Source organism: Aotus nancymaae, unplaced genomic scaffold, assembly GCF_030222135.1.
Source record: "Aotus nancymaae isolate 86718 unplaced genomic scaffold, 86718_ANA_hifiasm-v0.15.2.pri h1tg000011l, whole genome shotgun sequence".
Lineage (NCBI taxonomy): Eukaryota > Metazoa > Chordata > Mammalia > Primates > Aotidae > Aotus > Aotus nancymaae.
This window is the reverse complement of record NW_026988422.1, coordinates 20380739-20406136: the sequence shown is the minus strand read 5'-3', so window position 1 is coordinate 20406136 and position 25398 is coordinate 20380739. Positions and strand designations below refer to the sequence as shown.

Sequence of the window (25398 nt, the reverse complement as noted above, 5' to 3'; positions counted from 1 at the left end):
GAACATCAGGGGACACAGGTCTCAAGCTTGTGGCTGCCAGACGCAGCTCTGCCTGTCTCCTTTGTGTGGCTAGCACCCAGCCCAGAGCTCACACCAGCCCTGTAGGTGCTAGTTCACCTAATCAAACATTTAGAATGGTCCAAATGGTCACTCCTGTTGGACAGGTGTGCATAAACCAGGAACGGTAAAATCAGGTGGCGAGATAATAGGTGACTTTCATGCTTTTCCGTATTATGCATCATCCATTATTTCTTAGAATGTTTATTTTATAGTCAAGGAAAATGTTTATATTTTTCTCTCTTTTTTTTTTTGAGACGGAGTCTCGTTCTGTCGCCAGGCTGGAGTGTAGTGGCGCGATCTCACTCACTGCAACCTCCACTCCCAGGTTCAAGCGATTCTCCTGCCTCAGCCTCCTGAGTAGCTGGGATTACAGGTGTGCACCACCAAACCCAGCTAAATTTTGTATATTTTAGTAGAGATGAGGTTTCACCATCTTGGCCAGGCTGGTCTGGAACTCCTGACCTCAGGTGATCCACCCGCTTTGGCCTCCCAAAGTGCTGGGATTACAGGCGTGAGCCACCGCACCCAGCGGAAAATGTTTATTTAAAAAGCACACTTGTGCTTCCAGGGAGGTCATGTATGTCATGTCATTTGGTGAGTTTTAAGATGTGTCAACTGTTTCTCTCCCTTCTCCACCAGCAGTGGTGATGCAGCCCTCAGACCCCTGCCAGGGCAGCCTCTCTAACTCCCTGGGAGGGGCACTCCAGCCTGGCTACCGCATCCATCCAGCCTCCAGCCATGGAGAGGGTGGGGAAGACTCGGGTCTTCCTAGAATGTGTTCTTTTTTTCCCTTCGTGTTTTATTTGCAATGACATAAAATTCAATGTTTTAAAGTATGCAATTCAGCTAGCTGCGGTGGCTCACGCCTGTAATCTCAGCACTTTGGGAGATCAAGGTGGGTGGATCACCTGAGGGCAGGAGTTTGAAACCAGCCTGGTCAACATGGCAAAACTCCATCTCTACCTAAAATACAAAAATTAACTAGGCAAGGTGGCCTGTACCTTAAATCTCAGCTACTCAGGAGACTAAGGCAGGAGAATCTTTTGAACCTGGGAGGTGGAGGTTGCTGTGAGCCAAGATTGTGTGACTACACTCCAGCCTGGACAACACATTGAGACTCTGCCACAAATAAATGAAGAAAGAAAGAAACAAAGTGTACAATTCAGTGGGTTTTAGTATATTTGCAATGTTGTGAAACCACCATCACTATTGAATTCCAGAACATTTCCATCATCCCAGAAAGAAACTCTGTGCCTATTTGCAGATACTCCTCATTCCCCTCTACCCCTTCTCCTCGTAACCACAACCTACTCTCTGTATCTATGAAAATTTGCCTGTTCTAGACATTTCTTTTCTCTTCTTTTTTTTTTCCAGAATCCAAGTAAGAAAGAATATTCTGGACATTTCTTACAACATGTGACGTTTTGTGTCTATCTTCTTTCACTGAGCATTATGTCTTTAAGTTTCATCCGTGTTGTATAGTTTTGGTACTCCATTTGCTTTTATGGCCAAATAATATTCTGAAATAATATTCTGTTGTAGATTAAGATCTATTTTTTTTTCTTTTGCAGAGATGGGGTTTTTGCTATGTTGCCCAGGCTGGTCTCGAACTCCTGGCTCAAGCAATCCACCTGCCTTGGGCTGGCCTCCCAAAGTAGTGGGAATACAGGCGCCTGGCCTAGATTGAGTTCTTGAGAGGTACATTATTTGTCTAAAACTAGTGCATACTTGTTGGCAAATAGCTTCCTCTCCTGGGTGGCTAGCAGTCCAGAGTTTAAGTGGTCAGAGCAAGAGGGTGGCAAAGGGGCTGGGAGAGGCAGAGGCTGAGGCCGGCACTGTTGAGTGTCCCCAGTGTGCCCTACAGCTGGACAGTTTCCGCACATTCGCCAGAAGGCAAGCAGCATTGCTGTCCATTTCTGCCTTCACTCTGCCTCCTTTCACAGCCTCTGCCCCTTCTTGACTGCTGCTGGATAGAGGTGCAGAATGGGCCCCCCATGCCAGCTATGGGCACTGAACTCAGTTCAAGAGTCAGTCAGTTACCTTGGTGATGCTGGTCCTATCCCAGGTGTGGTTCAGCAAAGCAGGCTGTTTTACATGAGAAAGAACAGCCCCATTAAAAATCTGTAGCACAGGCCAGGCGCGGTGGCTCACGCCTGTAATCCCAGCACTTTGGGAGGCTGAGGCGGGTGGATCACGAGGTCAAGAGATCAGACCATCCTGGTCAACATGGTGAAACCCCGTCTCTACTAAAAATACAAAAAATTAGCTGGGCCTGGTGGCGCGTGCCTGTAATCCCAGCTACTCAGGAGGCTGAGGGAGGAGAATTGCCTGAACCCAGGAGGCGGAGGTTGTGGTGAGCCGAGATCGCGCCATTGCACTCCAGCCTGGGTAACAAGAGCGAAACTCTGTCTCAAAAAAAAAAAAAAAAAAAAAAATCTGTAGCACATTTTGTAGTTAAGAAAGCACTTTACATTTGGTATCCTGTGATATCTAACATAATTATGTGAAGCAGGGAAGATAGTTGTGTTGGTCTGTTTTGTGCTACTATAACAGAATACCTGAGATTGGGTAATTTAGAGATTTATTTCTTACTGTTCTGGAGGCTGGGAAGTCCAAGGTCAAGAGGCTGACATCTGATGAGGACCTTCTTGCTGCATCATCCCATGGCAGAGGGTAGAAAGGCAGGAGAGCACTCATGAGACACAGAGTGGGATGGAGGCCAAAGCTATCCTTTATAAGGAAGCCACTCCTGCTGTAGTGAACCCACTCCCAAGAAAATGGCATTAATCCATTCATGATGCAGAGACTCCATGACCTAATCACCTTTTAACAGTTCCACTTCTCCACACTGTTGCACCCAGGATTAAATTTCCAACACACAAACTTTAGGAGACACATTCAAATCATAGCAATAGTATTATGCCTGTTTTATAGAAATAGGACCTGAAGCCCAGAGAGGTTACCCAGCTTAATCAAGGTTATGATTCTAATACACAGTGGTTGGAGCCAGACCTCATCTCCTCATGCTAGACATGTATTCAGCAAGTATTTACTAAGCACCTACTATGGGCCAGGCCCTGTTCTAGACACTGCAGATATAACAGTGACAAAATGGACAAAGCCTCCACTCCATGGCTCCATATGTAATTATGTATCATATATACGTGCAAATATACATCACAGTTGAAAAAATATGTATCAGCTGGAGACAAGCCTGAAGAGAAATAAATCAGGTAAAGAGACTAAAGAGTAGCAGGATGGAGGGGGCCGGGGAAGATGGTGCTGTTGAAGGAGATTAGGGAAGGCCTCTCCAACAAGGGGCCATAAGAGTAGATGGGAGCAAAGTAGGACCTGGGTTATGTGGTCTCTGGGGAAGACACTGGCTCCCTCTAACGTCCCAGGTACTGTGGAGGACTTTTAAGAGCAGCATCTCATTTTGAATTCTCACACCCACTGGGTTGGGTAGATGTTACAATGCCTATTCGAAAATGGCAAAGCAAGCTCAAAAGTTCAACCAGGTTTGAGGCAGTAATACTGACATTTCTGGGTCCTGACTCTCCCTGCCAGAGTCACAGAAGGATACAAAATTGTTAAGAGACATTTCAACTCTTTTCTGTGGTGAAACCCCGAAAGCTGGGTCCTGTGTGAATTCCCAAATTGTTGGGAAGATTTTGGGTTCCTCTTTTTAGTCTGGTTCTTCCTCAGCACCAGTGTCTGGTAAGAAGCAGATTTCAGACAGGAACGTGGAGCAGCCCATTGATGATGTGCTATGACGTTTCAAGAGACACCCACACTTGTCCTCAGAAGGCTGGACAAAATTCCTTAGGAGCCATCGTCAAAATTAGATAATTTCTCTTTCAGTTATGCTTTCGTTTTTGCTAACATCACCACATATCTAAATCAGTGAGAAATACTGGATTCTTTTTGGGTGGGAACAAATGGTTTGGTGGGGAAAGATCCTATCTGGGGCCCCAGATAAGTGAGTCGCTGTTTGTTGAGCCCATAGCAAGACCAGAGTCCTATATATCTGACATAACCCGAGTGAAATGAAAGGAAACAGAAGGTAGGAGCTGGCAGTAGGAGGAGAGAGAAAAACGGAAACTGTTACCAAAGACCTGCTGTGTCCTTGTGACTTTTTATTTATATCATTTAATTGAATTGAATTTTCCAATGATTCCAAGGGGTGGATATCATACCTATTTAGAGAAGAGGAAACAGATGAAACAGCAAGTGGCTGAGCTGGAACTAGAATCCAAGTCAACGGAAATAGACAGCCCACATTCCTTCTACGTCTCATTTTGCTTTCCTTGCAACACTAAGAGTGTCTGGGTTGTCACTTGATCTTTCGCTAATACAGCTTCACTTCGAAATATGCTCCCTTCAAGTATATCTTTTTGTTTCTTCCACTCTTTCAGCTATATTCCCTAAAGCAGGGACTAGCATCATTCCACACAATTGCCAAAGGGGTGCCTGGACCATTCTGCATTATCTCACTTTGCTATGCAAATACCCACCATCACAAAACTCTCTTCTGTGGTGCTGTGGTGGGGCCGCATCCAGTCTGACAGAGGCCTGAGAATGGTTGGTGAGATGGAAAAGTACTAGTGCCCCATGATCTTGCTATCTAAGAAGAGGGAGGGGTTGGAAATGCTGTCCCTAGACATGGGTCTCTCTAAGGGGATCTGTGTGGCTCTGGGGGATACAGGGCCCAGAAGGCACAGCACGACAGCACTGGGCAGGGGGCACTGCGGCCTTAGCGGGATGCTGCTTTTAGGTCCTACAACAGCATCGGAAGAGTGACTATGCCATCTCAACCAAAAATCAGAAAATATAGTCTGCTAAGGAATGTTGGTGCTATTGATGACACAGAGATTAGTTCAGATATTAACGTGCTGACATTTCTCAGTTATACGGATGGAGAAATGAACAAAATATTTAAAATAAAAACACTTTTAGCAAATCCAGGCTGGAGGGTAACTGTATGGCATGGACTGCAAATAGCCAAAGAGATAAAGGCAGGATGTAGGATCCATTTAGGGTACCTGAAGATGGTAGAAATAGTCCAAAGGTATAAGCATGGGAGTCATTTCAGCTGGAAGCCACGGGAATCAATCAGGCCTGGAAAGAAAGGGACTCTGTTTCTTAAAGCAAAAGGGCTCAGTGGCAGGGCTGGGTTGGGATGGGGGACAGTGTTGGCTTACTGGAACTGGGGCCTAAAACTGAAGAGATTCATAACAAGAAGAATGGCCCTAAAAGCCTGGGCCAGAAAGAAAAACATGTGTAAAACTGGGCAGTTTCCTTTCCTCAGCTCAGTTTCCTCATCTGTAAGATAAGGCCACCAGAATGAATGATCATGGAAGTCCCTTCCAGATCTCACACTCCTTACTATGACTTTCACATCCCCTGGGGCTGAGTACATTGTTTAACCTTTGGTTGGTATTTATATCCAGGTCTTCTCAGGGGACCAGTGGACTTTCTCCCTCACTGGGGATCCAGTGTCCCCAACTCCTGGCCCATAGGCATCTGGCTATATACATAAGATAAGCAAATGCCTTTCCATATTTCTGAATGCTCAAGCTGTGTTGTCATGCCAGGCGTGGCGGCTCACACTTGTAATCTCAGCACTTTGGGAGGCTGAGGTGGGTGGATCATCTGAGGTCAGGAGTTTGAGACCAGTCTGGTGAACATGGTGAAATCCCGTCTCTACTAAAAATACAAAAATTAGCCGGGCATGGTAGTGGACGCCTGTAATTCCAGCTACTGGAGAAGCTGAGGCAGAAGAATCGCTTGAACCTGGGAGGTGGGCACAGTGGAGGTTACAGTGAGCCAAGATTGCACCACTTCACTCCAGCCTGGGCAAAAGAGTGAGACGCTGTCTCAAAAAAAAAACAAACAAAACATGTGTCATCATATGGAGATGCAGGGAAGATTCTGGATAACTCTTGATAGGTAACGTCACTGGAAGAGCTTTACCCATTTGGTGGGGTGTTGGACTGGACTGGATGTGGAAGCAGCACTCAGTGGTCTATGTGGGTGGAAACATAAGGCAGTTTGCTTGTCGGTATATCAGTAGGTATATCAAAGGTGTAATGTGGCTGCTAACATACTGAATTCAACTTTAGGCTGCAAACATAGATTTAAGTAAAGCAGGTGACAACCCAGTTCTACTTTGAGCCAATCACACAGTGGATGTCTGGAATGTTAGATTTAGTGAACTTTGCTGTCTGAAAAAAATATATACACAAACCAAACTGTGTAGTGAGGAAAGTGAGGGTACTCACTTTCAGTACATCAGTAAGGAACAGGGGCAGATGGGAACCCACAGAACTATCTGAGAGAGGCCATAACTATCCTCAGATATCTGCAAGTCCTGTTATGTAAGAAGAATGAGATGTGTTTTGTAATGCATGTAGAAGCTAGAGGAAAACAGACTTCAACATAAAGTAAAGAAAAAGTTCCTCAATCAAATTGTCCCAAGATGAAATTAAAAGCCTTAGAAGTTAGTAAATTCCCCACCCCCTTGGAGAAAGAACGGGATTCATATTTGGTGTGTGTCTAGGCACTGAATCAGAGTATGTACTTGCCATAAATTATCTCATTTAATCCTCATAATAAGCAATGTGAAGATTGGGGTTCAGAGAAGTTAAGTAAGTTGCTTAAGGTCACACAACTACCTTGGATTTTATTGAATACAAAAAGGCCGTGTTCTTTCTACACCAACAACCAGCAGCCTCTAGGCAGGGATGTTAGCAGGGAGTACTCAGTCATGACTGCCTTTAAGGTCTTAGGGAGTCCCGAGAGTTTCAATTTGTAAGTCACTCAAGTGAAAAGAGGAGGAATCAGGATGTGTATTAAGGTGACAGATGAAGGTTTTATTCCTGTGCTAAGCCTGTGAAGTCCAGGAATTAGCACAGGAATAAAACCTTCATCTGTCACCTTAATACAGATGAAGGTCTGAGTCTTTAGCTCACTCAATCTGGATAAAATTTATCCTTCAATTCTCCCATGGTTAAATGCAGTTCTGTAGTTTAAATGAACGTGTGTACACGTGCATATCTGTGTGTGTGTGTGTGTTGTTGTACCACATGATTGTGGGGAGAAGGGCTGTGGGAAAAACACAAGGGAAAAGGCAGTGAGCATCAGAGACTAGGTCTTTATATTGAAATTCTTCCATATTTCTCAAGGCAGTAGTGGCTGAAAATTACCTAAGCAAGTGACTAGGGAACACAGCCAGGAAGGAGGCCTTCTGTAAGTGGGCATTCATGAATAATGAAGATTGATTATATTTCCCTACCTATTTAAAGTATGGCCCTCTTTTTTCTTCTTAATTGACCCCACTCCCTCCCTCATTCTTCCTCATGACTGCAGAATCATAGGCCCTTGGAATCTTATGCCGACCTGCCCTCCTAGGCTTCCTGAACCTTTCAATCTCTCAGCTGCCTTAGCTGCAAAATGGGGGAAATAATACATATCTCATGGGGTTGTTAGATTAAATGAAATAGCCCCTGTCCCCTCCATAGAGCCACCACAGAAGAAGCAAGAAAAGGAGATAGTATGAAGAGTAATTCAATATAGGCCATCTATACAGAGGTGGGCAGCAGCACCTTGCCCTCCTCCACCACCACTATGCCCAGTACCTTGGTCAGGACTGACTTCTCTTGGGCATGGTACTGCATTAGGTAGAGCAAATAAGAAGTAATAGGGCTGGGTGTGGTGGCTTATGCCTGTAATCTCAGCACTTTGGGATCACCTGAGGTCAGGAGTTCAAGACCAGCCTGGCCAACATGGCAAAACCCTGTCTCAACTGAAAAAAAAAAAATACAAAAATTAGCTGCATGCAGTGGCAGGCACCTGTAATTCCAGCTACTCAGGAGGCTGAGGCAGGAAAATTGTTTGAACCCAGGAGGTGGAGGTTGCAGTGAGCCAAGATTGTATGATTGCACTCCAGCCTGGGAGAGAGAGTAAGACTGTCTCAAAAAAAAAAAAAAAAAAAAAAGAAGAAATAATAGGACTAGAAATTGCCTCTCTGGAAGAAGGCTCATATGCTCCGAAATTCTTCATGCCATTGGAAAATCCTCTAGAAAAAGGAAGGAGATAGGTTATGTTATAATGATTGGTCCATGGGTTCGCTTTTAGTGATTTGTCTTCTCTGTTTTTGAAACCAAATTTGCTTTTTATGCATTGGAGGTACAACTGCTATAGAAAACACTATTTAGCTTCCTCAAAAAATTAAAAATAGAACTACCATATGACCCCAAAATTCCATATATGCATAAGAATTGAAAGCAGGGTCTTGAAGAGACATATGCACACCCATGTTCATAGCAACATTATTCACAGTAGCCAGGAGGTGGGAAGCAAGCCAAATGTCCATCGACAAATGAATGAGCAAACGAAATGTGTGTGTGTGTGTGTAATATTATTCATTATCATTATGATCATATCATTACCATTCCTTACAAAGGAAGGAAATCCTGTTATTTGCTACAACATGAATGAACCTTGAGTGCAGCATGCTAAGTGAAATAAGCCAGTCATAAACAGACTGTTACTATATAATTCAATTTCTATGAGGTATCTAAAGTAGCCATATTTATACAAACAGAATGGCAATTGCCAGAGGCTGAGGGGAGAGGGGGAAAGGGGAGTTGTTTAATGGGCATAGAGTTTCAGATTTGCAAAATGTAAATTTATAGAGATCTGTTTCACAACAATGTGAATATACTTAACACCACTGAACTGTACACTTAAAAATTAGTAAGATGATAAATTTTATGCTATGTTTGTTTTCAGACAGAATTTCACTCCTGTTGCCCAGGCTGGAGTGCAATGGTGTGATTTTGGCTCACTGCAAACTCCACGTCCCAGGTTCAAGCGATTTCCTGCCTCAGCCTCCCTAGTAGCTGGGATTACAGGTGCTGGCCAGCATGCTCAGCTAAATTTTTGCATTTTTAGTAGAGCTAGGGTTTCACTATGTTGGCCAGGCTGGTCTCAAACTCCTGACCTCAAGTGCACCACCCGCCTTGGTCCTAAAGTGCTGGGATTATAGGCATGAGCCACCGTGCCGACCTGTTATGTGTTTTTTACCACAATTTAAAAAAAAAGAAGAGAAAAAAAGCATTGAGGACCCAAAAAAATGAAACTGGATTGATGCTTAGTCACTAGACACAACATCCTAAGTTCTGTTACTGCGAACTTTGGATTCCTGACCATGCGGGAATCTATGTTTAATAAACATACAATCTTGTTCTGTTTGCCTCTCCATAGGTATTATCCAGGTGACCAAGGGAGTGAAAGAAGTGGCAACACTGTCCTGTGGTCACAATGTTTCTGTTGAAGAGCTAGCACAGACTCGCATCTACTGGCAAAAGGAGAAGAAAATGGTGCTGACTATGATGTCTGGGGACATGAATATATGGCCCAAGTACAAGAACCGGACCATCTTTGATATCACTAATAACCTATCCATTGTGATCCTGGCTCTGCGCCCATCTGATGAGGGCACATACGAGTGTGTTGTTCTGAAGTATGAAAAAGATGCTTTCAAGCGGGAACACCTAGCTGAAGTGATGCTATCGGTCAAAGGTTGGTGGGATTTTCAGACTTTACTCTAGGCCAGCAGATTCTTAATGTCCTCAAAGACACATGGCTATTGATTTAGGTGAAAACTGTACCAAAGAAAGATGTAATCTCACTTCATTTCTTGGGATTAAGACTCTAGTTGTACGATAAATCGTAACTGGTTTCTCAAGATGTCCTGATAATATCTGTTAACTTGCATTTCTTGTTCTTTGACAATCCAAGTTCATAACAACCATCCTGGGGCACTGTAATGACCTAAAGAGCCTCCCAATCACCAAGGGGCATCTTTGATTTGATGTAGCCTTTCTACTAACTGCACTTGACCCAGCAATATATGCCTGTAAAAGCATGCTGAAAATGTAACAGGGCTGGGCATGGTGGCTTAGGCCTGTAATCCCCAAAATTTGGGAGGCCAAAGTGGGAGGATCATTTGAGCCAGGAGTTCAAGATCAGTTTGGGCAACATAGTGAGACCCTGTCTCTACAAAAAATTAAAAAATTAGCCAGGTGCCAGGTGTGGTGGTACATGCCTGTAGTCTCAGCTACTTGGGAGGCTGAGGTGGGAGGATGGCTTGAGCCTGGAAGGTTGAGATTGCAGTGAGCTGGGATCATGTCATTGCACTCCAACCTGGGTGACAGAGCAAGACCTTGTCTTTAAAAAAAAAAAAAAAATAGAAAAACCCAGACCAGGTGCGGTGGCTCATGCCTATAATCCCAGCACTTTGGGAGGCCCAGGCAGGCGGATCACTTGAGGCCATGAGTTCAAGACCAGCCTGGCCAACATAGCGAAACTCTATCTCTACTAAAAGTACAAAAATGAAAAAAAGAAAAAGTGATTTCTATGAATGATGCCATTTAGTTCTTACAACCCCGGGTATTAGTATCCCTATCTTATAGATGAGCAAACTAAGACTAAAAGTGGGTAAGTTATTGATCCAGCGTCACAAGGCAGAACTGGTTTTAAAACCTGCTCTTGATGACCACATACTACATGACATCTCTGCGGGACTCAGAATTCTGCAAAGAAAGGTAACTCTATGGGAAGACTGAATCCCCACATTCATGCTAAGAAGTTAAACTCTTTATATGTAAGAATATATCAGGAAGCCGTTAGGGGATCTTTCTCCTATGTTCTCTATTTATTTTCCTGTACTTTGTACTTTACTGTCTTATGGGGAACAAATATATAAACGAAAAAGTGCCTCAAGTGTCTTGGAGGAATGTTAGGAAGACCTTCCTGTCCCTTGAAGGCATATCCGAATAGTAAGGAAATCAATAAAGTGTAGTGGATGAGGTTATAGGCTGAAGGTTGTAGTTGGGACATAGGCTTTTCTGAGTAAAAGACTACTTTTTTTTTTTTTTTTTTTAATTTCAACCAGGTATTATATTGGTCTGGCAACTGCAAAATATACAAATTTCTGAAAGGCATCTCCTGTTTGAAAACTAGCATAGCTTCATCCCAGGAAATTAATTCAGACAAATATACAAACACAGAGAAGTCATAAATTACACATGGAAGGCTCTCAAACCAATTAACAACTAAACTTAATCTATACAGCTTTCTATTTTTTAGGCTTCCTTATACATATTAAATAAATAAATAGCACATCTGCTATCATAATAATAAAAAATTGAAATGAATTCAAATAAATTTAATTTATTCAAATAAATTTCAATTACATTTTCAAATGAAAATATCACTAATGTGGTTCACAGTTTTTCTTCTCACCTAAAATAAAGAGCTTTGTCCATGGTCTCAGAACAGAATAAAGAGAGGGGAAAACCCATCCAGAAATAAATATACAAAGTTAAAAATACTGGTCCTGGGTGTTTTTTTTGGGGGGTGGTGGTGTTGGTGAGAATCAGCAGAAGCAAAAGCTCATGACTATGGTTTAATGCCTGCCCCCCACTCAGATGCACACAATGTCTCTTCAAAAGGCAGGTCCCAGGCTTGCCAATTAGGCAGCATTTTCCTTTCTTCAAGATCTCCTCTCCCTGACCAGATTTATGTTCTCTCTCTCCCCATCTAGACCCTTTCCAAATGAAAGTTCTGTGTTAGGCAAAGCCTTCTCTATTTTTGTATTGAGTTTAGGTAGTCAGAGAGGAGAGGACAATGTTCGAAGGATAAGGCCAGAAAGGAAGACAAGAGAAACCATTCTCAAGAGCAAAGCTGCAGGCCCCTTATGTAAAAGACAACCTTTTAAAAAGCACAGAAATGCTAACCACAAATTTAGGTCAGTGATAATCTTAGGTAAGGGAAGGAGAGGGACAGGATAGGTGACACCATACCAGCAGATTCACCTAAGTTACTGCCAGTGTTTTGTGTGTCAAGTTGGAGGATGGGTTTACAGATGTTCACTATAGTTTAATAAATAAATAGCTAACATAGAAGAAAGCCACTTGTGTACCTCAAGTAATCAGGAAGAAAAGAGAAGAAAAGGAAAGGAAAGAAAGAAAGGCAAGGACAAGAAAAGACAGGCTCTGGTGTCAGACAGATTTGAATTCTGCCATTACTAGTTGGTTATAATTTCTCTAAACCTGTTTGAATACTTATAAAATGGAAATAATACTAGGTTAAATCATGTGAAATTATTGATCTTTGGCCTTTTTTTGATCTACAACTTACCTCTCTAGATTTCTATGAAGTAAAAATGAGATAAGGTCCAGAACTAACAAATAAGAGCTCAGTAAATGTCTATTACTTTCCTCTTCATCTCTTAACAACTGCAAGTACTCTGGCAACGTTTATTCACACAAAACTACTTCTCCTTTCTCTAATAAGTGCCCTCCTATCTCCATCAAAAGTGGTAAAGAATTGATATAACTAATTTAAATCAAAGTTAGTGTTTGGATTATATATAACTATTAATGATTAATGGGAAGTTGCAAATTATATCTCATTTTATCATTCTTATTTGTTTTGTTTTTTTGAGATGGAGTCTTGCTCTTTTGCCCAGGCTGGAGTGAAGTGGTGCGATCTCAGCTTACTGCAACCTCCAATGCTTACTGCAACCTCCAATGCTTACTGCAACCTCCAATCCCCGAGTTCAAGCGATTCTCCTGCCTCAGCCTCCTGACTAGCTGGGATTACAGGCGCCTGCCACTACACCTGGTTAATTTTTGTATTTTTAGTAGAGACTTGCCATGTTGACTTGGCTGGTCTTGAACTCCTGACCTCAGGTGATCCACCTGCTTTGGCTTCCCAAAGTGTTAGGATTACAGGTGTGAGCCACTGCGCCCGGCCTTTATCATTCCTATTAAAGCTAGAAAATTATTTAAAAATAAACCTCTACACACATAGTTTTGTAACTATATGTAATTATATATTCTTGTTCTTTCTTTAGCTGACTTCCCTGCACCTAGTATAACTGACTTTGAAATCCCAACTTCTTCTGACATTAGAAGGCTAATTTGCTCAACCTCTGGAGGTTTTCCAGAGCCTCACCTCTCCTGGTTGGAAAATGGAGAAGAATTAAATGTCATCAACACATCAGTTTCCCAAGATCCTGAAACTGAGCTCTATACTATTAGCAGCAAACTGGATTTCAATATGACAACCAACCACAGCTTCATGTGTCTCATTAAGTATGGACATTTAAAAGTGAATCAGACCTTCAACTGGAGAACACGTAAGTGACATTGTTCCAGGGAGTTTCTACTATAGAGAATCTAAAAAGACAATATAGTCATGTGTCAGTTAATGATGGGGATACATTTTCAGAAATGCATCATTAGGCAATTCTGTCACTGTCGGAACATTGGAGTGTACGTACTTAAACCTAGATGGTATAGCCAACTGCACACCTAGGCTACATGGTACAGCCTAGTGCTCTGAGGCTACACGCCTGTACAGCATGTTACTGCACTGAATACACAGGCAGTTGTAACACAGTAAGTATTTGTGCATCTAACCATATGTAAACATAGAAAAGGTACAGTAAAAATACGATATTATAATTTTATGGGATACCATCATACATGCACTCTGTCACCCAGGCTGGAGTGCAGTGGTGCAATCTCAGCTCACTGAAACCTCTGCCTCCTGGGTTCAAACAATTCTCCTGACTCAGCCTCCTGAGTAGCTGGCATTACAGGCGTGTGCCACCACACCTGGATAATTTTTTTGTGTTTTTAGTAATATGCCATTTTTATGTGGCATATTACTGTAACTCAGCCAGACACATTTTAGAATTGTCATATTTACTTTGATACTATTTTATAGTATTTTTAGATACACAAATAACATGTGTTATTATGACTTATTAAAGTCACTGTGAGGCTGGCCACAGTGGCTCATGCCTGTAATCCCAGCACTTTGGGAGGCTGAAGTGGGAGGATCACTTGAGCCCAGGAGTTCAAGACCAGCCTGGGAAGCATGATGAGACCCTGTCTCTACAAAAAAATTAAAAAATTAGCCAGGCTTGGTGGCACACACGTGTAGTCCCAGGTACTCAGGAGGCTGAGGTGGGTGGCTCACTTGAGCCCAGGTGTTTAAAGCTGCAGTGAGCCATGATCATACCCCACACTCCAGCCTGGGCAACAGAGTGAGACACTGTCTCTAAAAGGAATAAATAAAACAATTTAAAATAAATTTAAAATTAACTTAAAAAATAAAGTCACTGTGCAAGGTATGATGATGTTACTAATTTTATTTTCTTTTAATAAATATTCTAAAATTTATATATCCTAATAACCACTATCCATCAAGCATTCATCTTAAAAATTTATTATAACAATATTGCGATTGAAAGCATTAAAATGTGCCCTTTGAAATTGCCCTTAGGGATTTGGTACTTTCTTTTAGGGCATGCTACCCACATGGTTCCATGGTGCCAAACAATTATTTTTTGTGTGGGTTAATGTGCTTTTTAAGTACTACTGGTTTCTGAACCAAGTCTGTCTTCTCTTGAAGGCAATGCCTGAAACGAGGTCATTTTGGGGCAAATATTTTAGCCTACTGGTAGTAAACTTAGAGAATTCCCTTTCCTCAAGAGGTGAAGCCATTTGAAAATATACAATGAAAAAGTTGGGTTTATATGAATATATGCATCATAAGTCTATGATGGCTTAAGATGGCTTACAGGTGAACTCAGATGTTTGAAATATTAATACTTGTTTAAATCGTATGGCTGATCATACAGAGGACCACAGGTCTCTCTCCCTACCCCTAGCCCCATTTTCAAGGACAGGTTTTGTGACTGTATAGTAAGAAACAATACACTGAGTTTGATATACAGTTGCATATAAGTATATAGCACAATATATAATAGCATGTCTTCTTCATGACTTAACTTGTAGTTGAGAATTTGAGAATTTATTTTAGATGGTCTAGCAATTCATGCTAGTATATGATTTACTCTAGAGCTTTTGGTCTGACAGCAGATTCTTTATTTTCCTCAATGAGATAACATTTCCTTGAAAAATTAGTTCAAATATAAACCAAACTCTGACATGACTTTATTGATACTCCAAATTTACCAGTCTCAGTCATCTTTTATGTATGGTAAAAATTTTATAACAATGAGGCTTGAATCACAAAGATAGTTTAAGTCTCTATTTTTACTTTCTTGTTATGGTATTATTTAACCAATTTTACATTATTCTGATTGAAGGTAGAAAGCAGTACAGAGTACTGATTATTAAATCAGTAATACTAGCTTGAATTATATTTTGATTTGGACTTTTCTTTTTTCTTTTTTTGAGATGGAGTCTCACTCTGTTGCCCAGGCTGGAGTGCAGTGGTGCAATCTCAGCTCGCTGCAACCTCTGCCTCCTGGGTTCAAACAAGTCTCCTGACTCAGCCTCCTGAGTAGCTGGCATTATAGGTGGGTGCCACCATGCCTGGCTAATTTTTTTGTGTTTTTAATAGAAACGGGGTTTCACTATGTTGGTCAGGCTGGCCTTGAACTCCTGACCTTGTTATCCACCCGCCTCAGCCTCCCAAAGTGCTGGATTACAGGTGTGAGTGACTGCACCTGGCTGACATTATTTATATTGGAATATGGATATATGTGGACAGGGATTGGCAAAATTTTTCTGAATAGAGCCAGACAGTAAATATTTTAAGCTTTGTAGTCATACAGTCTCTGCTGCAACAATTCATCTCTGCTGGTTGTAGCACAAAAACAGCCACAGATAAGACATAAATGAATGACATGGCTGTGTTCCAACAAAATTTATTTCTTTGTTTTTGAGACAGACTTTCACTCTTGTTGCCCAGGCTGGAGTGCAATGGCGCAGTCTCGGTTCACTCCAACCTCCACCTCCTGGGTTCAAATGATTCTCCTGCCTCAGCCTCCCAAGTAGCTGGGATGACAGGTGCCTGCGATCACGCCCAGCTAATTTTTGTATTTTTTCGGTAGAGATGAGGTTTCACCACATTGGCCAGGCTGGTCTCGAACTTCTGAACTCAGGTGATCCACTTGCCTTGGCCTCCCAAAGTGCTGGGATTACAGATGTGAGCCACCATGCCCAGCCACAAAATTTCATTTTTAAAAACAGGTGGCAGGACAGGTTTGGCCCATGTGCTATAGGTTGCCAACTTAAGTGTTTTTGTCTTTGTGATTGGAGAGCTTTAGGGTATAAATATCTCAAATGTCATTAATTGGACTGTGTGGGGATTATTTAGAATAAGAGTCAAAAGCAACTAATGCATTTATGGGATGTCAAGGGCTGACTGCACAAACAGATATACATTAAGTTCATAGAAATGTTATAGGTCAATATGAGTACAGCATTGATGTGTAAATGTATCAGCCTGTTTTCATGCTGCTGATAAAGACATACCTGAGACTGGGCAACTTACAAAAGAGGTTTAGACTCATAGTATCACGCGACTGAGGAGGCCTCACAATCATGGCAGAAGGCAAGGAGGAGCAAGTCACGTCTTATATGGATGGCAGCAGACAAAAAGAGAGCTTGTATAGGGAAACTCCTGTTTATAAAACTATCAGATCTCAGGATACTCATTGACTATCATGAGCGCAGCACAGGAAAGACCCGCCCCCATAATTCAGTCACCTCCCACTGGGTTCCTCCCATGACATGTGGGAATTGTGGGAGTTATAATTCAAGATGACATTTGGGTGGGGACACAGCCAAACCACATCAGTAAATAACTGATCTAAAAAAAAAAAAAAGCCCAAGTGTTATTAATTAAGCAGATTGGACATATGATTCTTTTTAGTGTAGTCCTACCAAATTGTTTTCCCTTGATAAACTGGAAGGGGATAAATCTAGGAGAGTTGTACTCATGGTATCTAATAAGCTACATGTGCAGATGCCTTCACACAGCTGTGCACCTCGGATTCTGGATCTGCCTCTGTTACCAGGTTCCTAGCAGGTATCACGACAGAGCTGGCTTGATACTACTGAGATCTCCCTCATTCCCTCACACACATACTCCCTCTAGATTGAATGAGACTTGTGGATGGGTGTGGAGTGGAAGCCAGGAATCAGCTGAAGCCTGTGAAACTTCTAGACTCCTGGGATAACAGCATTGGCTTCTTTGTTATTTTTTGTGTCATTCTAGTCTGTAGAGGTCAGCTCTGGTAATCACTTGATGTCTCTATGCAATCTGGTGTTTTAAAAGAAAAAAGAAAAACCAATTCTCCCTAGTCTTTAAGTGGTAGGTACACTATGATAAAATATGTGTTTTAGAATGGTTACTGTGATAGCAACGTGCAGTAGTTAGTAGAGCCTAGGAAACCTGAAGCAAAGAGACCAGTTTGTAGGCTACTAAGTGGGAGATGAGAAAAATCTCAACTAACGCAGTTGCTGCAAGAGATTTGGGAAAAAGCAGTAAGTTCCAGAGATATTCTGAATATAGAACAGAAAATACATGGGAGCCTACTGGGAAATGAGCACAAAGAAAATACCACAGTCTTACTTGGGTAACTAACTGGTATTTTTACTAACTGAAATGGGAGATACAGATGGTAGATATGATTTGGAAAACGTGTAGTAAATTCAGCTTTAATCAGGTGGAGATGCTGGCATCCATCCAATATACAAATTTAGAAATCAGATGACATTTCTTTTTTTTTTTTCTTTTCCTTTTTTTGAGATAGAGTCTCACTCTGTCACCCAGGCTAGAGTGCAGTGGCGTGATCTCAGCTCATTGTAATCTCTACCTCCCTGGTTTAAGCAATTCTTCTGCTTCAGCCTCCCGAGTAGCTGGGACTATAGGCACACAACACCACGCCCTGATAATTTTTTGTATTTTTCGTAGAGACGGAGTTTCACCATGTTGGCCAGGCTGGTCTTGAACTCCTGACCTCAGGTGATCCACCCACCTTGGCCTCCCAAAGTGCCAGAATTACAGGTGTGAGCCACCGTGCCTGGCCTCAAATGGCATTTCAAGTCTCGGGTGTGGAGGATATCACCCAGGAAGCCTGGGGCCAGTGAGGGCCAAATGGGACCACAAACAGAACCATGGGAACAACAATAATTAGAGGACAGAAAAAGGAAGAAAAGCCTTGGAAGAAAAGCCTTCAGAGAAAACTGAATGCAACAAACAGAAACAGAAGGATATGGTAACATAGAAGTCCAAGGAGAAGAGTCCAACTAGCCAAATGCTGATGAGAAGTCCAATAAGCAAAAGAATAAAACTAGACCAGGCATAGTGGCTCATGCCTGTAATCCCAGCACTTTGGGAGGCCGAGGTAGGTGGATCACCTGGGTCAGGAGTTCAAGACCAGCCTGACCAACATGGGGAAATCCCATCTCTACTAAAAACACAAAAATTAGCCGGGCGTGGTGACATGCCCCTATAATCCCAGCTACTTGGGAGGCTGAGGCAGGAGAACTGCTTGAACTCAGGAGGCAGATGTTGTAGTGAGCTGAGATTGCACCACCGCACTCCAGCCTGGCCTAGGCAACAGAGTGAGACTCCATATAAAAAAGAAAAAACCCAAAAAATAAATAAAACTCACCACTAGGTTTGGTAATCAGAAAAGTAAAAACAGTAAGTTAGTAAATATTCATTTATTTGTAAGCCATTTCAGAGAAATTAGAAGATGAGCTGCTATAATTTGTGTCCCTGCCCCTTTTCCAGATGTTGCTGCTAACTATTCCTCAAAGCAGCTGAAGAATAAATAGTGTAGCTGCTGCTCCTAATCTGGAGGGATGAACCAGCAGCACCATATCCACCAACACCTTTCTCCTCCCCACCCTCATCCTTCCTCGGGTACTTCTTGTGCTCTCTGTGGGACTGAAACTACAGCTGATAACCTTCAGAGCTCTCTTCTAGGATCATCCCACCTAATACCAAGCCATATCCACACTTAGTTTTTTGCCAGACTTGTTCTGTATTTCCAGTAGCTCTAGGCTAGAGGGTGAAAAACCTGTATCTGAAAGTGAACGCAAAGTGGCTCCTATAGCTTTAGGGCAGCTACTGTGAGGTAAGGGTGTGTGTGTATGTGTGGAGAGAGAATATGCTAAGACAAAGGGAGAAGGCATGACAGAGCTAGAGACAGAAAAATAAAATATACCTAGAACACAACATCAACCAATTAGTAGTAATACATAGTTATAATCAGCTAAAAAAGTGGAATATGACAAGATGGTTTTTAAAAGACTTTCTTAGAGTCTTCCTTATGTCTACTTAATTCAGTAAATGCAGACATTCTAAGTGTCTTTTTCAGTTTTAATATATCTGACATCTGAATATTAGTTGCCTACAAGTATGTGCCTGATAGAAGAATTATGCAAGAAAAATGCTAGCAGCTGCATACTGGAGAGCTTACCAGGCAAAGAATACTCCACAGTTGCATCAGTAGAAAAGGCACAGAATGAATATCACGCAGTAGGAAACACATTACAGCTGACATTATTCTTTTCCCTCCATAGCCAAGCAAGAGCATTTTCCTGATACCTCGCTCCCATCCTGGGCCATTACGCTAATATCAGTAAACGGAATTTTTGTGCTTTGCTGCCTGACCTACTGTAAGTACTATCACACTATCATCCTGATTTCAATTCTGGAAGACCAAACTCTTATTAGTATGGTTCAGCATCTCTCTGAGGTTTTAGCCTATTCTTTTCTCATGTTTATAGCAAGTCTATGGAAACATTAGTATCTCCTTTACTTGTTTTAGCAAGTTCTGTTCATTCACTGGACATTTTCCGGACACCTCCTATGTGTGTGGCACTCTACTAGGCACCGGAATTACAAAGACAAGAAGTCACTGCCCTCAAGACACATTCTAGTTTAGTCTGTTTATTTTTTCCCTAACTTTATATATTTTTGGAGACTGAGGTTTGCTATTTGAAAACGTTCTGAGGCTAAATGATATTCCATTGTTTGTGTGTTTTTTTTTTTAAAGGCTAGTTGATTTGGCTGGTAAGTTGTTACGAACTCCTTAGTGAATTCCAACTTGCATGGCCACCATCCTACTGTTATTCTAATTTTGATTTGGCGTTAGAGAGAAGGCAAATTGACAAATTTTGGGGCCAAGAATCATTTTCTTGGAGGGCAGGATGCACTAATACAGTTGAGAAACTACATGGCTACAAGTGATCTTCCCAATTCTCAGTTCTTAGGTTGGGCACGGGGGCTCACGCCTGTAACCCCAGCACTTTGGGAGGCCAAGGCAGGTGGATTACTTAAGGTCAGGAGTTCAAGACCAACCTGGCCAACATGGTGAAAACCCATCTCTACTAAAACTACAAAAATTAGCTGGGCATGGTGGCATGTGCCTGTAGTCCCAGCTACTCAGGAGGCTGAGGCAGGAGAATTGCTTGAAACCAGGAGGCAGAGGTTGCAGTGAGCCAAGATTGCACCACTGCACTCCAGCCTGGGGGACAGAGCGAGACTCCATCTCACAAAAACAAATTTTCAGTTCATCAGAATACATTTTTGGATGAAAGATCAGGAGTGGTTGATGAAAGAAAACATTTCTAAGATATTTTACCCTATAAATTGACACTTTGGGTGTTAGGCATATGCTGCCCTCAATCTCTGTGATTAAATGAAGAGGAGCTGCTAGTTCTATGGTCTAAGATATGGCCATCATCACTATGAAGAAATATCTACTCTTCTTTGAGTAGAAAGCATGTACTCTGATCAAATAAAATTGGAAGATCAACATATGCTGATTTTCCCAGGTTTTACAGTGTGTACACACATGCACGCGCGCGCACACACACACACACACACACACACACACACAAATGCCAAAGCTCAGTGAATTCCTTAGAGGGTCTGTGCTGTTAACAACTTTTCCCAAGGGTAGGATAAAAAGGTAGGCTCAAGGATGTTTCTAATACCAATTATCCAGTCTTACCCCTTTAATTCAGAGTTTTTCATCCTTAACATTACTGGCATTTTGGGCAAGATAATTCTTTGTTTTGGAGTGCTGTTCTGTGCATTGTAGGATATTTAGCAGCTTCCTTAGCCTCTACTCATTACATGCCAGTAGCACTCCTTGCCCCAGCTGTGACAACCAAAAATATCCCCAAGCATTGCCAAATGTTCCCTTGGTAGAGAGGTGAAGAGGTAACATTGTATCACCCCTGGTGTAAGAACCACTGCTCCAGTTCTAAGCCAGTGTGAAGCACTGCTGAATATTAATATATGTGCACAATTCAAGGGAAAATCACTTATCATTTTTATTGTTTGTTCTTGTCTCCAAGGCTTTGCCCCAAGATGCAGAGAGAGAAGGAGGAATGAGAGATTGAGAGGGGAAAGTGTACGCCCTACGTAACAGGATCCGCAGAAGCAAGAGGTTGAAAAAAACATCTGAAGGTAGCCTCCGTCATCTCTTCTGGGATACATGGATTGTGGAGATCATGAGGCACTCTTCTCTTCCTCTTAGTACTAAATTTAAGCTGTTTTACCTACTACCTCACTTTCTCAAAAACCTTTCAGGTTACACTAAACAGATACAAGATACCTAGCATCCCTCTCCTTTTTTACCATATGCAATTTGCTTAATGCAACCTCTTCTTTTGCCAGGTTTCCATTCTGCCATCTTGAAATATTCCCCCCTCTTGTTAGCCAATTCAATGCTTTTCATTATCTATAAAACACTAATTTGAGTTCATCTTGTCTGGGCTAATTTCTTAATCTGATCATTCCTTTTCCCCTATATTTCTCAGTATTGATGCATATGGGTTAGGGCCACTTTGTATTAACATGGTAACTAACAGACTCATCCTACTGACCAATCATGGAGCCAAATTTCATAAAGAACTACTCTGTCATGTCATTTTCCAACTCAGAAACTCAGAAGAGAACCCAGTGCCTACAGGAAAAGCTTCAAAACTTTTTAACTTTCCACATTCCAGCTGATCTCTTCAGTCTAAATTCCCTGAGTTCTGTCAATTGTTCCTCACATGGTATAGTTTCCAGTGTCTTACATGAATGGGGTAAACAGAACCCAAGACTTTAGATTTGGTATTACTGACTCTACATACAATGGGATAATTACTATCTGGGGTTTGGAATGTTCGTCCTGTTAAGAGAGCCTAACACAGCATTAGCTTTAGTGAGTCACAAATCCCCAGGAATTTTCATGCAAGAGAAACTTATATGGGACATTAGAATCCAAGACACTGACTATCAGGTTCAGGGTAGTTATAAGCCTCCCTCAACAGTTCAACTTTGACTTGTGAAGGTTGGAGTAACACCAGCGTAAGAAATTAGTCTACAAAATTCTCTCTAAAAATAAAGGAAAGCAAGAATTGTCCTGGGCAGGAGGGGGAAATAGAAAGAAAAAGAAACAATAACACCTGGGACTTATACAACAGGTTGTTTTGCAAAAGCACTATTTCATTTTGTCTTATAAAAATCGCTATGAGCAAGATCAATTTCCATTTTATGGGAGAGAAACCAGAGGCTCCCAGAGGTTGAGTGATTTGCTTAAGGTAAGGCCATACAGATCTGGAACAAAACCAAGGTTCAAACTGGACATCAAGTTCACAGGCTCTGTTCACTACAACCTGGCAGCCTATACATATATTCCCCCAAGGCAGTCTCCCAACTTCCTATCCTGTTTTCTCATTTCCACTGAATGCCTGCTCACTCCTCAGAAGGTCCTCTCCAAGATGTTGCTCTGGCTCAGTTGTCATTATCTACAATTTTCCTGACTTTCTATCTAAAAAGTCTTCTGCTCAGTCTAGTGATACTTCAAAATAAAGCCATGTACCCAGTCTTCTACACAAGGCCTTCTGTGACCATCTTGTCCAGCTCAAGCAGTTTCACCTCTATAGCACATCTCATACCACCACCATGGGTTGATTTTCATGTACCACATCTTCCTTCTGTCCTCTACCGGACTGTATGTGGGCTTATTGAGAAAAGCAACCATGCCTGATACATCTTTGTTTGCCCCACACATAGAAGAGTGTCTTGATGGTGCTTACTAAACATTTGCCTAATCAATCTTTCATGTGATAAAAATTGCCAGAGCAGTTCTAAATTCTCTCATAATTTAGCCCTCTCTTCATATTCTTCAGCTATCAAGATTACTGTGTCCAAGTTGGGAATATCTTTGATCTTGAGATTAAATATATAATATATTTATATGTAAGATATATAACTATTTATATATATTTATATTTATATAAACATATTAAATATAAAAATGTTATATAGTATACATAAAATATTATATACATATATTAAATATATAAATATATATTATGTATATATTTTTAATCTCAAGATCAAAGATATTCCCAACTTGGACACAGTAATCTTGATAGCTGAAGAATATGAGGAGAGAGCTAAATTATGAGACAACTTAAAACTACTCTGGCAATTTTTATCACATGAAATATTGATTAGGCAAATGTTTAGCAAGCACCAATATATATTAAATATATATGTATATAAATTTAAGATGTTTTCCTCCTTTGCCAATATAGGGTTTGATGTAATCATTTATTTGTTTTCTCAGGTCCCACCTTCACTTGCAATTGACCTCTTCTGGGAACTTCTTCAGAGGGACAGGATTACCCCACCTTGACCTTTATGTATCTATTCTTAGGTGCTTCTTCACTTCAGTTGCTTTGCAGGAAGTGTCTAGAGGAATACGGTGGGCAAAGAAGTAGCTCTGGTGACCTTGATTAAGGGGTTTTGAAATGTGGAATTCTTGAGTTCTGGAAGGGACTTTAGAGAATACCAGTGTCATTAATGACAAAGGCACTGAGGCCCAGGACGACCACAATTATAAAGGCCAGAGCCAGAACCCAGATTTCCTAACTCTGGTGCTCTTTCCTTTCATCAGTTTGATTCTGGCCTGTTAACTGGTGTATACATATACATGTCAGGCAAAATGCTGCTGGAAGTAGAATTTGTCCAGTATCAGGTCGACTTCAGAGACTTGATCTGACTTCATGGTGTGGTTTACAAAAGTCCAGTATCATGTAGAGGTAGTATGGCATGAACATCTTTAGGATAATGGAAATATTACTGGTGTTTAGCCAGTATTCCATTTTTCATTGTGTTCTCTATTGTTGCTCTCTCACTCCCCCATGAGGTACAAAGAAAGCACAACTATCCAAAGCTAATCTTCTCTGATATTTAACATGAATGATTTATGTACCTCAAAGCAGTAGTCAAGGAGGAAAGGGATGGTCCAAAGACTTACAGTCAATTGGTTCATATTGGACTGATAATCTCTTTAAATGGCTTTATGCTAGTTTGACCTCATTTGTAAAATATTTATGAGAAAGTTATCATTTAAAATGAGTTCTTTATTTACTGTGTATGCACTAAGCAGTAAGCTATTTTCTAATGTTGAAGGTGGTAACTTTTCACAGAGCCTCCTTAGATCCCTAAGATGGCTTTTCCTCGGTATTTCTGGGTCTTTCTGACATCAGCGGAGAAGTGGAAAGACATACTGTCAGGCCTCCATGTGGAAGCCTGGACCCAGAAAGTCCGAAGTCCTGTCTGCCTCAGCTGATCGTCCCCCACCCCCAACCCCTCACCTGTGTAATACCCCTGCCCCCTCCCCAAAAGATTTGCCCCAACCTATAAAACCAACTCCTATCTCACCGCCCTTCACTGACGTCCTTTTCAGCCTCAGCCCACCTGCATCCAGGGAAATAAACAGCCATGTTGCTCACAAAAAGCCTGTATGGGGGATCTCTTCATTCAAAGCGCGTGTTTTAACACATACCCAATTGCTGTTTCTGTTACTCATGGCTCCTTTCTCTAAAACTGCCTTCTACAATACACTAGACCAGGAGTGGATGCAACTTAAGCTGGGACAGTCACATTATCATCTACAAGTCTGGAGTTGGATAGCAAAAGATGACAAAGTTTCTTAAATGCACTTCTCATGGCAGCTAAGCCACATGGCCGGGATTCAAAGCCTTTAGAGCCAGCCCATGACTTTAGCTACCTCACTATGCTGTTTCACAAACCTTGCTCCTATGTAACAACTATATTCTCAGTGTATGGCAGAGAGGTCTAACACCAACAAAAGATACTAACAGTTGCTTCCTGTCAATATACTTAATTCAGTAATTCTTTTCCTTTTCATTTACTAACAGTTGTTAGGTATGTCTCTAATCTAAGTAATTCCTGTATTCTACAGCAGATACTTTGTCAGCAATACTAAGGGAAGAAACAATGTTGAACTGTTTTTTTAATAATGCTGATCTACTTTTTGTTGAAATTGTATTTTATTTCAAGTTGCAAAGAAATCATCTCTGATTTTTATTAAGATTAAACCAAACACTACTACACATTTAGCCTCACACTGCTCCAGGACCCAAGGGTTTCACAGACCATTTGCCTTACCTGTTT

The 25398-nt window shown here is 41.5% G+C and overlaps 1 protein-coding gene across 2 annotated transcripts in view; it reads left to right on the top strand.

Annotated features, from left to right (window-relative positions):
- Nucleotides 1–25057, top strand: part of CD80 (CD80 molecule) — a 30414-nt gene extending 5357 nt beyond the window's left edge. The window contains exons 3-7 of one of the 2 annotated variants that reach the window (XM_012463948.3): nucleotides 9328–9645; nucleotides 12986–13270; nucleotides 19491–19586; nucleotides 21276–21387; nucleotides 23543–25057. In XM_012463948.3, the coding sequence (XP_012319371.2) occupies nucleotides 9328–9645; nucleotides 12986–13270; nucleotides 19491–19586; nucleotides 21276–21346 (770 nt within the window). In that variant the 3' untranslated portion in view covers nucleotides 21347–21387; nucleotides 23543–25057. Of the gene's footprint in view, nucleotides 1–9327; nucleotides 9646–12985; nucleotides 13271–19490; nucleotides 19587–21275; nucleotides 21536–23542 lie in introns of those variants that run through there. The other variant, XM_064374660.1, reaches the window with a different exon arrangement.
- Nucleotides 25058–25398: the final 341 nt, after the last annotated feature.